Genomic DNA, 17,807 nt, shown 5'->3' on the forward strand with positions numbered 1-17,807 from the left:
ATGGGCTGAAGATGCCGGGAGCAGGGGAGGTTAAAATAAAGATTTGATCAAAGTTTTTGCAATCATGAAAGGTGGACATTGGGTCAAGAAATGGGAAATGGTTTCCAATGGCTGAAGAATCAATCACCAGAGTTACACCATGGAGTTATGCAAGGAGAAATTAGTTTTGAGGATGTAGTGCAGAGTGAAGAATGTTGATTCAATAACAGCCATGAGGAAAGATTGCAGAGAGAGAGAGAATGCAAGGGAAATATAGACTTTGTATGCCAAATATCCTCCAGAGCTGTACAATTTGATGAGCCTTATAATCTATGTATGAATATTAAAATGCAAGTGCAACATGACCTTTAAAATATTTTATTTTTGTATTTCTTTGGAATCTACTATTTTACAAATCTGCTCTTGATCTTGCAGTGTGTGCCACAACAGTTTAACACAGAGAAGCAAAAGGTATCTTATGTTTATATTTTACTAAATACAGCTTAAAATCCAAGTTTACAAATTATTAATAATCAGGGATGGTAACCAAGAATACATTTTAATTGGATTTATTCCAATTCAATTGTTTGTTGAACCTGTACAGTAGGTCCCGTTATGAAAGAGGCCATATGATGTGGTATAGTAGCATTGTGGCTATATTACTGACCCGGTAATTCATAGGTTGGGACCAATTATCTTGTACTAGAAGCCACCAGCATAGCAGCCAGGGAATTAAAATTCAATTCTCAAAATAAATCAGGATTAAAAACAATAGCATGGTGATACAAGGACCTGCAGATGCTGGAATCTGGAGCAAAACACGTGCAGAGGTAACTCACTGGATCAGGCACCATTTGTGGAAAGAATGGATAGATGATGACTTTGCATGTCGGGACCCTTCTTAGGAAATTTGGTTGTCAAAACCCACTTGCAATCCTTACCAATTTGGTTCATAAATGATTCCAGAGTGACAAAAATGTGGTTGACTCCTAATATCATCTAAAGTGGTCCAGCAAGGTGCTGGCCTGGGAGATCTTCAGTATAGGTGTGTTAATCCATCACTGTGCAACATTTGCAAGGGCTTTGGCTACTTCAGGCTATGTTTTACATCAGGGCAAGGCATTTCCTTATGTACCAGTGCAGAGTGAGCATAGGGAAACGTTCAAGTGACGGTGGTGGGATTATGTCTTTGGAGGCACAGGGTTGGAAGAAGGTTGTCTGGCAGCAGCCATTAACTAGAGTACAGGTACTTTGTGAGGTGAGGTCTGTGCTCAATGAGTGAGATAAGAGCATGGGAATTTGGCTACAAGTGTAGACTTCCTACCTAAGGAAAGGTACTTGCGACAGAGGGAATGCAAGACCGATTTCTAAGCTGGGAAACTTTGCTCGATGAGGACAAAATAAAAAAACTGGGTCTAAGCTCTCAAATGTAGAAGAACGTAAGACAATCTCATTGGTTTACATTTTGAAGAGGGTTGATGGGGAGGGGTGGGTGATGCAATAATAACGGACTGCCGTGTTTAGAATCAGAAATATTCAGCGGTTCAATCACGACTGAGATGGGAAGGGCTTTCTTCACTCAGCGAATGGTGAATTTTCTAATTCCTCTACCTGGAGGGCTTTAGAGATTGCAGAGTATGTTCAAGTCAGACATTGGATATAGGAAAAATCAAGGGAGATGGGTTTAATACTGGGATACAAAATCAACCATGATCTTATTAAATAGTCCAGCAAGGTTTCTAATCCTTATTATGGTCTTATGCAGATATATTATTGTTTTTGCTTACCTGTACCCATCAATGAAACTGGCATTGATATAGTCCGAGCCCTCAACTCCTCTTATTGGCTGTAGACATACTCTTGTGGATTCATATGGCATAATATTAACAAGGCGATTCTTGAATTTGTTACATGGAAGATTGGCACTAATGAATCTTGATGTGTGAGCTTTAGTGTTGGCTAGACGCTGTGGAAAAACAAAGTACATTTTTTTGGGGGGGATATTTCAGAGAATGAGTACACTTTGTAGCTCCAATCAGGTTAAAATAGATGTCATATTTGTGGAAGCAAAATGATGGGACAAGGCTAACGGGATGTTAAAACATCTTTGAAATATGTGGAGAAAGCAGACACACTGATCAGATAGGAGACCTCACTTTCTCTGATCGAAATGTGGGAAATCTTACCCCATTTCCAATTGACCAACAGTTTACAGTGTCCTGATGATAATGTAACCCATTAAAGCCATGGATTGAGCAGTCAATGTTCTTCAGAGGTTGAATTTTACATTATTGGAGTAAAATTACTTTGCATCTAATTTGATTAGTGATCATCAACTAATCTGACTGGTGAGCATCAACACTGCATGCATATTATGTTCTCATTCCCAACATATCTTCAGTTCAATAAACAAAAAGCAGGAATGGGGTACTGAATTCAGTTGATTAGCCATGATCATATTGAATGGAGGTGCTGGTTCGAAGGGCCGAATGGTCTTCTCCTGCACCTATTTTTCTATGTTGCTAAGTAAAAGATGTATAACCCTCTGAGGATTATCATTGGCTTCATTGTGTTCACATAGATTTGTGATGATGATTGCGCAAAATAGCAATACTGTAATAATAATTTTTCCTTGAGTTTTTACTAATGTAAAGATCTTTGCCTCACAATTGGATTGCACAGTGTCAGGTTTCTGTGGAAAACAGAACTCAATTTCAATTGAAACAAAATTACTTGTAAAGGATATCATGGACTGAAATTGTCATTTTCCATGTTTCCGGGTTGTTTGTGAATGTGTGGAGCTATGTCATACACTCTGAAATTAAATGGCATACTGCAATGCCTGTGTGATATGTGCAGAAGTTTGGAACATATGTGGCCCACTCATGCGCAAGTAGCCCTTCACAAGGCATGCTTCATCACTACTCACAAAACATTTGCCTAAAATGTTCCAGACTATTGCCCTATGAACCTGCCTGAAGTGGGTCCCTTACAATAATAAACACAACCATTGTAATAGTTCATCTCTGGTGCTCCGACACTTAGTAATTACCACCCTCCTTGGCTGCTCAAAATCCTCGCCTAACCAACCCGCTCTCCAATGATCTGCTGTGGGTCACTCCAAGGCCACCAACCCATTGTCCCTTTTAACCTACATCATCAATTGGCCAGGCAATCCATGACCACCTAGCTCAGAGACCTCCCTCTCAGCTCACCTTACTTATTCTGGCAGCCAAGCCCCTACTGACCTTTTGGCCTGAAACATTCTCCATTCTTGGACTTCTCCTGTAACCAATCTCCCTGCAAGCCAGATTTTCTTTCCCATCAGTGCACAATGGGACTATGTTTCAGTATTCAGGTTCTGGTTTATGGTGGCTTTGAACTTAATGCAATTAGCTTACATTGGGCATGCAATTTGATCCAAGTGTCCATTGGCCTTCCTTGCAACCTCTCCCCATCCCCACCCAACCCCCCATCCCCCCCCCCCCCCCCCCCCCCCCCCTCCCCCACAACCCTCACTCTGGGCTCTGGTAACATACTTGAAAGGACCATTCTATATCCTGTGATGTTTGTTGATCTCTGCAAGAAGGTGGACAGGCACAAAGGAAAGACATTTGCCAAGCAACAGGGTGAGTGAAACGGGAGGGAATGGAAACCTAATGGATTGCTTCAGAGATCATGTGTGTGTGACTTAATCGGCTAATTGCCTCCTACTGCACCATAATGGCTCATACAAAGCTGTAGACTGAAAAAAAAAGTCAATTACATTTTTTGACTGATGAGCAGTTTCCAACTCTGAATCTACAGATAAGAATTCTATTTTGAAGAGTGTCTCCATTACCTTGAACTCCAATTCCATGCCGGTGACGTTTTCTCCCGGCTCCACTTGTGTCAGCTTTTGGATGTATGCGTACAGGTTTCTGGCTGGCACTTCGGTATTTCCACAAGTCACTGCTTCAAGCAGTGCATCATGAATAAAGATATATTGGTCCTCAGTCTGTACCATGTAATTTCTCTGTGATCTCATTAGAGTTACGTGACCATAAATATCTACAGTTTTCTCATGCTTTATTCTCTCTAACATGGCATCTATTACAATGAAACATCCGGTCCTTCCAACACCGGCACTGGAAAACAAAATCAAAACGAAAGACAATATTGAATAAGCATTGGAGACGATTGTTTGATGTTATGTATCCTTTATGAGCAACACCAATGGAATCTCTCGAATCCTCCGATGTTATGTTTATTTATCTTACAGATGATACATTTTGTGACTTTGCAAGTGCTTTCAGTTTTATATCCACGTAAATGGGCTGTAAAATTTCAGAGTGAACTGGCTTTCAATTTATCAATTTTGTTTCAAATGGTTTTAGCATGACTTTCTCCACAATAATGATAACATTTAACCTGAACTTGGAAATAACTAACTCACATCCCAATACAGGAGACTAGCATTTAGAATACTCCCAAGCCTTGTTTATTGACTTTAATTGCATGAATAAATGGGACAGATTTATCAAACATATAAATTTAATTTGTTTAGTTTAGTTTAGAGATCCAGCAGGGAACTTGGCCCTTCAGCCCACCGAGTCCACGCAAACCATTGATTACTCATGCACACCAGTTCTACGTTAACCCATGTTTGCATCCACTCCCTATACGTTAAAGGTAATTTACAGAAGCCAGCCATCTTACAAACCCGTTCGTCTTTGGGATGTGGGTGGAAGCTAGAGCACCCAGAGGAAAACCATGCGGTCACAGGGAGAATGTGCAAAATCTACACAGACAATACTCGAGTCCAGGATCAAACGCGTATCTCTGGCAGTGTGAGGTAGCAGCTATATAGTATACCTGTTGTACCACCGTGCCACCCCACACAGATATTATTTGTCCTTCTTAGCCAGTTTGTATGTGAAAATTTGTGAAGATAATTTGAATAAACAAACAATAAATGAAAAAATAAATCAAAAGGGAACAGATCAGTTTCATCTCCACCATTTAGTCAGTCTGTGCTCCTGGTGAGAGGCATTAGCATGCGGATCATATAGTGTTCACCAATGTGTTGTGGTTGTATGTACAGAGGACATGCTAGAGGGAATGGTGAATTACAATTTTTGTTTTTAGCAATGAGTCATGCCAAATCTCATGAATGGTTATGAAATTTAGGGGTTAGGGACAGACGTTTAGGGGTAACATGAGAGGGAACTTCTTTACTCAGAGAGTGGTGGCTGTGTGGAATGAACTTCCAGTGAAGGTGGTGGAGGCAGGTTCGTTTTTATCATTTAAAAATAAATTGGATAGTTATATGGACGGGAAAGGAATGGAGGGTTATGGTCTGAGCGCAGGTATATGGGACTAGGGGAGAATACGTGTTCGGCACGGACTAGAAGGGTCGAGATGGCCTGTTTCCGTGCTGTAATTGTTATATGGTTATATGGTTATAAAGTCATACTTCATTGGTCCCTCACGGATTATTACTTTCCTAAGATTCATGACTATTTGATCTCAAAGTTCTGAAATATACACTCACATATTTTCCTATTTCAAGTTCAGGAACAACTTTCTAGCAAAGTATGTTTTTTCTGGTTTGAAGTAGAGGTCTTTGGAACCTGAAATTTTAAATTGTAAGACTTCCCTGACACGAGGCAACAACCTTCCACAGATGTCTGGGACTTAGCTCCACACTGCCAATAGAAAGTTGACTGGTGGTGTTTCTCATCTAGTTCCGTTCCTGGCTTGGATGATACTGCTGATTATTGTTACTAATACCTGCACTGGTAGTAGGTATTGCAGATGCTGCAACTCTGAGCAAAACACAGGAACTTGAGAGGCATCATTTTCACACGGTGGGTGGTGGGTATATGGAACAAGCTCCAGAGGAGGTGGTTGAGACCGGTACTATAACAACATTGAAAAGACATTTGGACAAATGCTGCAATTGAGCATAATACAAAGTGCGGGTGGACTTAGTAGGTCGGGCAACATCTGTGGAGGGAATGGACAGGCGATGTTTCGAGTTGGGACTCTTCTTCATACTGATTGTGTTTTGGTAGTAGGTTTAAAGTGAGAGGGGAAAGATTTATTAGGAACCTGAGAGACAACTTTTTCAAATGGAGAGTGTTGGGTATGTGGAACTAGCTGTCAGATGAGATAGTTGAAACAGGTACGATAACAGCATTTAAGAGACATTTGGGCAGGCACATGGATGGGAAAGGTTTACAGGTATATGGGGCAAATGCAGGCAGATGGAACCAGTGTAGATGGGGCATTTTGGTTGGCATGGCTACATTAGGCCTTGGGGCCTGTTTCCGTGCTGTATGACTCCGAGTCTACCGACTCATCTGCTGTCAGTACAGCTTCAGTGTGTGTGTACTCTAGAAAATACTAAAAAAAAGACAAGCACAGATGTGAACTAAACCAAACAGACATTTTTGGCTTTAAATAAAGAAATTAAGGGTGTATTTTGTACAGACCTTTTACTGATCTCAGGACATTACAGAGCAGTTCACAATTAATGAGCTACTTTTAAAGCAGCCTGGCTCATTGTTGTGATGAAGGAAACATGGCAGCTTATTTGTGCACAGCAAGGTCGCATAAACAGCAAAGAGATGACAAGCAAACAGCCCGATTTAGTGGTTTATTGTAAACGACACATTGAATAAATGCTGTGCCTCTCAGTGCTGCCATGGCGTGCCAATCCTGAGTGGCATATGAACCATTGTTGCAATGGTGAATATGATTCTTATGATAACATAATGCACAAAGCATGAATTAGTTGTTAGAGACACAAGGAACTGCAGATGCTGGAATCTTGAGCAAAACACAGAGTAACTTGGTAAGTCAGCCAGCATCTGTGGAGGAAATGGAGTGGTGATGTTTCGAGTCGGGACCCTTCTTCAGACGGATTGTGTTCAGGGGCAAGATTTAATCAACCTTTTAGGGCTGATTACCCGAGCCTGGCATTTAAGAAGCGCTTTCCAGGGAATAGTGGATGGGAAACAATCCAATTGAGAAGACAGCTCTATTCTGTAGGGTAGTAGCCATGACAAACAAGGACTGGTGCTCAAACAGGTGACTCCCACTTCACATCAGAATGTCAAAATCTATAATCAGCAGGTGAGCTGAGCGTGAGAAGCAGTTAAGGCAGGAAAGGGAATAACAATGAGGGCAAGCTGAAGTGTAAAATATACAACAAAACTTTTACTCCGTTGGAAAAAAGAACAGAAGCAAAATTGACCAATGCCCACTCGGTTCATGTGTGTGAAATGCGTTTGAAAATGTAAACTATTAATGTGTTTATCAGGTGTGATAGTAATGGATGTTACTGAATATTAATACATATTAGTGAATTGGGGACATACTAAAGAGTTTCTAATTCAGCAAACCACTGTTTTTTAAAATGCAGTGATTAATATTTAGGTCAGACTCCAAAGCAAAAGCTCACTCTGTGACTGGTGCCTGAATAAGAAAGCAAAGATATCAACAACAGAGTGAATCATTGCTTTGTTGTCATTGATATCTTGTCATTAGTGGATCTTAGTGGCATAAATTTTGATTAACATTAACTTTAATGTTTGTTCGTTAACATCTAACCAGTCAATGAGAGGATTGATTTTATTTCTAATGAGGAAAATAAAACATTGCATAATCATCTCCCAGCAGCTGAACTCAGTAATGTGTTCATGACAATATTCCAGCCATATTTGAATAACATAACTGGGCAATGCTCTCTCTGTATCTGTGTGAATTCATTGCACATCTTATTCTGTATTGTTTATTTAGGAAGAATTCACAAATGTAGACATTGTTCAGACATGTCCATGGTTTCCCTGGATGATGTTATTTGCAGAGCTCAAAGGTTGGACACTCTGGAGTAGATGAAGGGTTTAAGTGATGCCCCAGAGATGCGAGCATTTAACCTTAGCTGATGTTTTGTGACAGTATTGAAGATAGACGTTACAATTTCAGAGATTCAGGTGAAATGCACAACTGGAACTTCTCTGTCATTTCAAGTCAATGTAAGATGTGAACCATGGTCAACATCTATACCTCAAGTACATATAGTTTAACTGGGCACTTTTCTTATTATAGCTTGTGTTGGAAGAATGGGGAGAGGACAGGGGCAGTGGAGATGTAGAGAATGTGGAGAAGGGAGAGCTGAGCGAGGGGGAGGGATGGGGAGAATTTCAGAGGAAAGGGGAGGAAAAGGGAGGTGATAGAGGAGAGGGGGTGGGGTAAAAGAAAGGGGATGGAGGGAAGGAGGAAAGAGACAAGAGAGAGAAGGGGAGGGAAGGGAATTTGGAGGGGGTAGACAGAGAGGGGAGAGAGAAGAATGGAGAAGTGAATTTTTAGGTGTTTTCTTCCCTCCTCACCTTTCCCCGCACCCCCTCCCCTGTGCCCCACCAGGACTTGCACCTATTTCTACCTTCCTCCGCCCCTTCCACCTGCATTCCTTTCTTTAGCTTCATAATTCACAACTCTTCAATCCTTTTGTCCAACCATCTGCTTATCATAAACAAAGCACTCACGTGGACCCACCTATAGAGTCATGGAGTCATAGAGTGATACAGTGTGGAAACAGGCCCTTCGGCCCAACTTGTCCACACTGGCCAACATGTCCCAGCTACGCTGGTCACACCTGCCAGCATTTGGACCATATCCCTCGTCATGTCCCGCCAACATTGCCTGCTGACCATATCCCTCGAAACCTGTCCTTTCATGTACCTGTCTAACTGTTTCTTAATTGTTGGGATAGTCCCTGCCTCAACTATCTCCTCTGGCAGCTTGTTCCATCCATTCACCCAGGCACGGAAATCACTATCAAAATATGGAGGGGACCGGGGGACAGGGGGGACACAATTTCTTGGTGGCCACGCGCCCATGCGCACACTCACACACATACGCGAGGCTTCGGAGGCTCAATTCTGCGCTAAATGCAGCTCAACTGCCTGTCTCGCCGGGTTAACCTACAGCCCTGGCTGAACTAACAGGACACCAGCGCTGCTTCTCCACGCTGACTGTAAGCCTGGGCCATATTTCCCGCAAGTCTAGGCAGGGCTGTAGGTTAACCTGGCGGGACAGGCTGAGTTGAGCTGGGTTTAGCGCTGCTTCTCTGCGCTGGCTGTGGGCCTGGGGGCATAGCTCCCGTCTGACTCCCGACCTCTCTGGCCACCCGTGGGGGGCGGCACTCGGGTGGGGATGGGACAGCGCCGGAGAGCCAGGATCGATCCGGGCTGCTGATGAGGCACAGGTCTGTGCCACATCTCCCTCCTCCAATCTCCGCACTCTATCCTGTCCCACCCCTCCCTACTCCTCTCTCCTCCAATCATCGTGCTGAATCGTCATGTCCCGCCAACATTGCCTGCTGACCAACGTCTCTCTCGTCCAATCGGCGCCCTCGACCAGCAGTCGCACCCCCACTGCCTCGCGGACAGCGGAGATTTCACCGTGTTTTAAAATCCTGATTACAAAGATTGGAGGGGATCGTGCCCCACCTCTCAAAACAGAGAGGGGACGTGTGTCCCCCCCCACCCGGGATTTCCGCCCCTGCATCCACCATCCTTTGTGTGAAAAAGTTACCCCTCAGATCCCTTTTAAATCTTTTCCCCTTCACATTAAACCTGTCCTCTGATCTAATACTTGTCAGGCTTTGTCCTGCCCCTCCTCTCTTCCATCTCTCTCCCCCACATCACAATCAGTCCGAAGAACAGTCCCGACCCAAAACATTATCTATCTATGTTCTCCATACTGCTGGAACAGCTGAGTTACTACAACACTTTGTGTCTTTTTTCCCTCACAGAGTGTGTTTTTCTCTGCCCTGTATCTCTCTAGGATTCCATGCCTTAACCCATGGTTTATAATAACAATAATTATAACATTAGTAGTTCATGGTCCCCATAGTTGAGATATTACTTCGAAGACATTCCCTCATTTTCTGCAATTAGATGTTTCTGATCAATTTCCTTCTCATTTTTATAAACCTGTTACTGAGATTCATGTTTTTGACCTCAATTATGATTCACAATGTGTTTCAAGGGTGACAAATAGCCTATGCAAGGGCAAAATAAATAAATAAATAAACGAGGGACAAAATTCACATGGCAGCTGAGAGCTTGCAAGATTTATCCCAATCTGACCAATATCAGGTCTGTAATCTGACGTACAGTGAGCCTGAAATTTGGCTGGATGACCAAATGCTATGTTGATAAAAAACGTAATCCATCACATAAAACACACTGTTCCAGTTAAGGCTACAAATATCTCTTTATTCTGTGTTTTCTGCAGTTATTATATTGCATGTAAATTGCTTCTCAGTTTTACACCAGATTGCTGTTATTTTCCCTCATTGACCAGTCATTCTAATTCAAACTCCATTAACACCAGATCCTAACAGATTATTTTCAACTGAAAATGCCAAAATCCATGAAATCTTCACTCAACTACAGTCGATGGAAACAAGAGGTGGATTTGCAGCAATACTCAAATGCGTGTCAACATCCGAACAGCAAAACGATGACAAATTCCACCTTGTGCTCAGTGGAACAATGCCTGTTGCAATGAAAAGCTAATCTACTGGAAGTGCATAATTCAAGTCTCTTTTTTGCTTATCCATAGGTGACACTCTCATTTCTTCTGTGACAATGCAAGGTGTATGACCTTTAAGATGGCACAGATGTTGCTGTTCTTCAATTCAAGCAAGAACATTTTTCAGAAACACCTCGTTAGTTGTTGTACTGCAGTGCAGGAAGTGACAAGATGCCCTGGTGTGTTTACACTGTCCATATTCTCTTCTGTTGAGGTGCCGGAAGAATTATTCTTAACCGCACTTCTGAGGTTAATATGCTGCATATTTCATTTTGAGGAATGTTGTGTATCTGATGTTTATCTATAAGCTAAGCATCGGTCGTTCCCCAACAGAGTTTGAGTACCCAGAGTAAAATATCAATGAAACATGTTGAGTATAAACAACCATTGAGTGTCTGAGTGGTCCGACAGTAGAGTAGACTCCCCAAATGGTGGAAGCAGTCAGCATTCCCCTTTTAAGAAGAGTAGCACAGTGATACGGGTGGTAGGGCAGCTGCTTCACAAGTCCAGTGACCCGGGTTCTATCCTGACCTTCAGTGGTGCCTCCGTGGAATTTGCATGTTCTCCCTGCACTAGTGGGGGTTTCTCCTGGGTACTCCAGCTTCCCCACACACCCGGCAGATGTGCTGGCTGGTAGATTAATTGCCCAATGTAAATAGTTGCAAAATGTAGGTAGGTGAGTGGTAGATTCTGGGTAGATTTGATAGAAAATAGGGAAAAATTCCAGGGAATGGATTACTCTATGAGTTTATGAGCCTGCTGATTTCTGATAGAATGAAGTGGCCTCCTTCTACACTGTCACGGATTATGGAAAAATATGGACCAGAGCACAAGGTGTACGAGTTATTATTTAAAGAGATCTCAGCTAAATTTGAGTCATAAACCCCAAATGGGACATCGTAAATGCTAAACATAAAATAAAATCCATAATACAATGATAATCTGGAGGATTTTTTTTTACATGGATGAGGACCATTTGGGGTAATTTCCCTCACTTTCAAGGTGTTATAAAAATGAACTTGTGCCTCTTTCAGAAATAATTCATTTGTACAAATAATTCATACTGATTCATTTATACCCTGCCAGAAATGTCAACTTTCATCAGACCTTCCACAGGTTCAATTTATTTTAACTGTCCTTTCTTTAATGCTGCATTTCTCTGAGTCAGTTAAAGTCCTTACATCAGATGGCATTAAAACCACTGCACGTAATCTTGAAGCAGTTTCTCTTTGCCTAATGTGTTCAACTTGGTTTTGTTAACTATCAAGTGCTGCTGGCAATGTTTTAAATGATTATCCTTTTACAATGGCAGGAGACACATTCCCCTGAAAACCCTCGCTTTATTGATAAATGAGAATAATGAAAGGCATGGATAGAGTGGATGGGGAGGGGATGTTTCCACTAGTGGGAGAGTCTAGGAGGAGAGGTCATAGCTACAGAATAAAGGGGTGTTCTTTTAGGAAGGAGACGAGGAGGAATTTCTTTAGTAATTGGTGAATCTGTGGAATTCTTTGCCACAGAAGGCTGTGGAGGCAAAGTCAGTGGATATATTTAAGGCAGAGATAGATAGATTCTTGATTAGCATTGGCGTCAGAGGTTATGGAGAGAAGGCAGGAGAATGGGGCTGGGAGGGAGAGATAGATCTGCCATGATTGAATGACGGTGTAGACTTGATGGGCCGAATGGCCTAATTCTGCTCCTATCACTTATGAAAAGGGGCTAGTTGAGTCAAGGGATATGGGGAGAAGGCAGGCACGGGTTATTGATAGGGGACGATCAGCCATGATCACAATGAATGGCGGTGCTGGCTCGAAGGGCCGAATGGCCTCCTCCTGCACCTTCTTTCTATGTTTCTATGTTTCTATGAAAAGATGAGATTGTGGAAACGTTGCTTATTGAAGAACACCATTTAGTTCCTTATGTTTATGCTGCATCTTTGCTGGAGTAATCCATAATGAATACTGATTCTCTTTCCTGTTACTAGGATAGTGCTAGTGTGCAGGGATAGCTGGTTGGTGTGGACTCGGTGGGCCAAAGGGTCTGTTTCCACGCTGCATCTCTACACTAAACTGAACTAATATAATTTCCTCAATCAATATCCCAGGAAAAGGTTATCTTGAAGTCACTAAAATGTGTCAAATTTGGTTGTGTACAAATTCATTGTTATGTCTTTTACATTAGAAGAGTGCAAAGAAAAATACTTTCTTGATGTAAAAAGCTTTGTGCGTTGTTAAGTTTATGAAAGGTGATATGTAGATGCAAGTTTTTCCTTTATTCTTTTTATAGGTCCAAAACCAGTTGTCTTCCTCTCAAGCATACCACAACTACCAACATATAATTCAGATTATTCCTAAACTGAATTCCAAAAAGAAAGAAAACTAAGTAATTTTCATGTGTATGAGTCACAGTCATGCAACATAAAATCAACCTAGTGGCCTACTGAGTCCTTGCTCACTATCAAGTACTCATCTGTACTCATCCTATATCCATCCCATTCTATTCTGCCCACCATTCAATGAATAACCCACACTCCTACAGTTTCTTCTGCCTACCTACACACGAGTTACAGCTGACAACTCTTTGGGATATGGGTGGAAACCAGAGTACCTGGAGGAAACCCACATGGTCACAGAAAGAATATGCAACTTTGCACAGACAGTGGGTTAGATCAAGATAGAACATTAGAGCTAAGAGGCAGCATCTGTACCATGGCAAAATGTTGACTACTCTCACCATTTGGGTAGACTTCTCCACGGACTGACCATGCAGTGGGTGGCACAGTGGCACGGTTAGTAGAGATGTTGCTTCACAGCGCAAGAGACCTGGGTTTGATCCTGACCTCGGCCTGCTGCCTATATGGGATTTGTGACTGAGGGTTTCCTCCAGGTGCTCCAGTTTCTTTCCACATCCCAAAGATGTGTGGGTTTGCTGGTTAATTGGCCTTTGTCAATTGCCCTAAGTGCGTTGGGTGTGGATGTGAAAATGAGATAACATAGAACCAGTGTGAATGGGTTGTCCATGCTTGCTGTGGACTCAGTGGGCCAAACTGCCTGTTTTCATGCTGTATCTCTAAAGTAAAACTAAACTAGATGATTATTTTCGATTTTATAAACTCTGGAAAATTTACTCTGGACACTCACACATCAAACTCTAACAGAGAATGACCTACAATTTGCTCATACATAAACATTAAAAAGACAGAATCTCAAAATGAAATCTGACAGACAATAGACAGGAGTAGGCCATTCAGCCCTTCGAGCCAGCACCACCATTCAATGTGATCATGGCTGTTCATCCCCAATCAATACCCTGTTCCTGCCTTCTCCCCATATCCCCCTGACTCCGCTATCTTTAAGAGCCCTATCTCTCTTGAAAGTATCCAGAGAACCTGCCTCCACTGCCCTCTGAGGCAGAGAATTCCACAGACTCACAACTCTCTGTGTGAAAAAGAGTTTCCTCATCTCCGTCCTAAATGGCTTACCCCTTATTCTTAAACAGTGGCCCCTGGTTCTGGACTCCCCAAAAATCAGGAACATGTTTCCTGCCTCTAGCGTGTCCAAACCCTTCATAATCTTATATGTTTCAATAAGATGCCCTCTCATCCTTCTAAACTCCAGAGTATACAAGCCCAGCTGCTCCATTCTCTCAGCATATGACTTAAAAGTGCAGATAAGAATCATTCTTCCAGTAACACAGCAGAAGAGGAAATGGACAGTGAGAACACAATCCCAGGATACCCTGTTACTTCCTGTACTATAATGCAACGACTAGCATGAAGATTAGAGCAAAAATCCCTCCCTGTGGGGACGAACAGTAAAATCTCGCTAAAAACCAGGTCAAATATCTATGTGCACCCGCAATTTAAATCTAGTGAAGAAATCCAGGCCTGGATAGAGTGGATGTGGAGAGGATGTTTCCACTGGTGGGAATATCTAGGATATGAGGTCATAAACTCAGAATTAAAGGACGTTCAATGGATATTATTAAGGCAGAGATAGATTGTTGATTAGTACGAGGGTCAGGGGTTATGGGGAGAAGGCAGGAGAATGGAGTTAAGAGGGAATGATACATCAGCCATGATGGAATGGTGGAGCAGACTTGATGGGCTGAATGGCCTAATTCTTCTCCTATCACTTGTGAACTTATGAAAAAAAATGGAATGGCAAGAGCAAAATCACAGACCAACTTTGAGCTGCATGAAGTCATGATTTGCTCCATGAGACATCTCTGCAACTGGCTGGCTCACATATGGAGGAGCCTAGATTCATGCTGTGATGCCCAGCAACATCTGTGATCTTGGACAATGCTGGCTGCAGAATTCTGCAACAGGAGTTCCTCAAACCAAATGTTCTCTGGGCTGTGACATTTCAACCATTTAATGACCCTAAACCAGCACCAATCAATTGCATGGCACCTGTCTCTCTGCATTTCACTGGAGAAGTAAACCGTGAGTTAATCTTTCTGCTTTGAACGATGGGAAATACATTTACGCAATGTGTTTGGTATTAGTATCTTTCTGTAGATTTTGTTGCATTAAGTTTTTTACAAAAGTTGGAAGAAAGAAAGCCAGCCAGTATTGTGACAGTTTGTTGGAGGGTTGGCCAACCAAACAAATGTTTTAAATAAATGAACCCCTGGCTGCCTGACTGCCGTGTTGTCCTTGTAAGAGCCACCTACCTGCAATGTACAACCATGGGCCCAGCATCTGGAGGGTTGCAAGCTTTCACACGCCGTAGGAAGGCCAGGAATGGCGTAGGGTGCTCTGGAACCCCGTGATCAGGCCACGCTGTGAATTGGAATTGTCGCACTTCCCTCTTTTCACTGGAGCCGATCTGTAAGGGAAAGGTGGGATTACTTCAAACTGATCAGCACATTCACAACAGCCCAATTTAAAAAAAAAAAGTTCATGTTAGGCAGAAAATAGACATAAAATGCTGGAGTAACTCAGCGACACAGGCAGTATCTCCAGAGAGAAGGAATGGGTGACTTTTCTGGTGGAGAACCTTCTTCATGTTAGGCAGGCTGGTAAGCTGAGGTTTTCCACAGTCTGCTGTACACAATGACTTCCTGCCAGCTGCAGTTCAAATTACACTGCTTGTTGGCTTCAGTTCTTAAAGTAAGACTTGCCTTCCAGGTTTAACGACCTCAGATTCAATTTAAACACGGAAAATGTAGACATCTGACCTACAGATGTCAGACTGCAGTAAGTCCCTTCACCTAATGAACTAAAATGAGTCTGTAACCGCAAATGTTTGCTGAAGGCTGTAAAAAGATGTGTTTATAGTGGTGCGTGCTTCTCCTGCATGTGATTCAGAGGGAAAAGATCTTTGTTTAACATCCCCCTCAGACAACAAGACAGCCAGGTCTAGTGAAAACAGGTATAGCTGCTGACAGGTTATCAGCAAGGACAACTAGGGTGAGAAAATAAGTTTGGACACATTTGAAAAAATATCTTTAAATGAGCAGAAGATATACCTTGTCTAATGTTAACGTTCTCACGCAGTAGGTTGCCAGTTCAACTGTATCCTGCAGAGTGACTTGGATTAATCCCAAGGTTTCTGTACCTCTGGAAGGCCAATACTGGTCACATTTCACCTGCAAAAATAAAAATAATTAGTGTACCTTCCAGATAATGAATTAATACATTCATAAACGATGTGCTTCAAATATATTATTAATTAACATTATTTTTTTTTAATCAACTCACAGTCATGATATTGAATTCATTGACTTTATTATGAGTTAAATTATTTCATTGTATGAAAACAGAACTCGGAAGAAAATCCTTAATACACGTAAATCAATTAAGAGTTTTCCCAAGTGACTAACTTTTGGGGACATCTGATGCTTAAAGAGAAACAAAATCTCACTTGGTTACAAAGTGTTCCAAATGTTACCTCTGCCAACATAAAGGGCATTTGGATCCAGGTGCTGCAAGAAATGGTAGGTTTGTTCAAACAAAGGCCAAGGTAGAATTTTCATCCATTTAATAACTATTGACACGAGTGATTTAACAGAGTGGGTTTAGGTGTTTTTTGCAATGCAGGATCAGAAAAGTGCATTGTAATTTTGTTTTCAACGTTGCATTGGTGTTGAAAGCAAAGCAACAGCTGGAAAAAAACCCCAAAGACGGCTACAGACAGAAGTGGGTGCGGGCCTGGGAACTACAAAAGGAGTTTTTAAATGCACAATATCATTCATTTTACATCAGATTTACATAATGTAAACTTTGTGTAAAATGTGAAACATTTTAAAAAAGCCTGCAAATGCTGTGAAGCTAAAACAAGAACAGACAATGCTAGAAATCTCGGTCAGTATCTGTGAAAAGGGAAACAGTCAATGTTTTGGGTCTGCCACACTTTGTCAGACTTTTTCCTTTCAGAATCCGTTTCTTGCTATAAGCATTTGCTCCTGGTTCCGTCACATAGTCATAGAGTTATAGAGTCATACAGCGTAGAAACAGACCCTTTGGCACAACATGCCCGCACAGACCAACATGTCCCACCTACACTTGTCCCACTTGCCTGCACTTGGCCCATATCCCTCTGAACCTGTCCTATCCATGTACATGTCTAAATGTTTCTTAAATGTTGCGATAGTACCTGCCTCAGCGACCTCCTCTGGCAGCTCGTTTCATATACCAACCACCCTTTGTGTGAAAAAGTTACCTCTCAGTAAATCCCTTGTTAAATCTTCCCCTACTCACATTAAACTTATGTCCTCTGAACATACTTTGGTATTGCAGAATAGATCCAACCTCAAACTGTCTTCTGGCCATTGCATTGCTAATTTTACATAATTTACACATAAGACAGTTCACCTGGAATACAGGTTACAGAAGCACAATTATCTAAAGGTATATGTCACTTCATTAGCATTAAATCAAGGTTTACAGTAATGTTGGTAATTTATGCTAGCCAACCTTATGTGCTTAAACAAATGCATCCTCAGGTTAATATGTACTAAAAAGCTGATCACAAGCTCATGGGATAACAAAATAATAAAACACAGAGACATAGCATTTTATATAAGCTGTTAAATGGGCCAATATTATAATTATACTAATTATTACTGGTTTTGCTGGAGGGTAGTGGTTGTGAAATGCTATTAAATTTATTGTAACGGATAGATTTTGAAAGCAAACATATCTTTTTATTGCCACTACCAATACTTAAATATATAAAAAGCAATGTGTTAATCATTAGGTCCTTATCACAAGAACAATTCCAGGCAATGGCAGA

General features: G+C 41.7%; 1 protein-coding gene across 27 annotated transcripts in view; it reads right to left on the bottom strand.

The window, feature by feature from the left end:
* ptprd (protein tyrosine phosphatase receptor type D) overlaps window positions 1–17,807 on the bottom strand; it is a 578,649-nt gene that overhangs the window by 34,437 nt on the left and 526,405 nt on the right. For all 27 annotated transcript variants that reach the window (XM_033017983.1, XM_033017971.1, XM_033017981.1 and 24 more), the window contains 4 exons: window positions 16,042–16,161; window positions 15,244–15,398; window positions 3,821–4,106; window positions 1,767–1,945 (listed from right to left, as the gene is read on the bottom strand). In XM_033017983.1, coding sequence (XP_032873874.1) covers window positions 1,767–1,945; window positions 3,821–4,106; window positions 15,244–15,398; window positions 16,042–16,161 — 740 coding nt within the window. The remainder of the gene's footprint in view (window positions 1–1,766; window positions 1,946–3,820; window positions 4,107–15,243; window positions 15,399–16,041; window positions 16,162–17,807) is intronic.

The sequence above is a fragment of the Amblyraja radiata genome, chromosome 3 (assembly GCF_010909765.2).
Source record: "Amblyraja radiata isolate CabotCenter1 chromosome 3, sAmbRad1.1.pri, whole genome shotgun sequence".
Lineage (NCBI taxonomy): Eukaryota > Metazoa > Chordata > Chondrichthyes > Rajiformes > Rajidae > Amblyraja > Amblyraja radiata.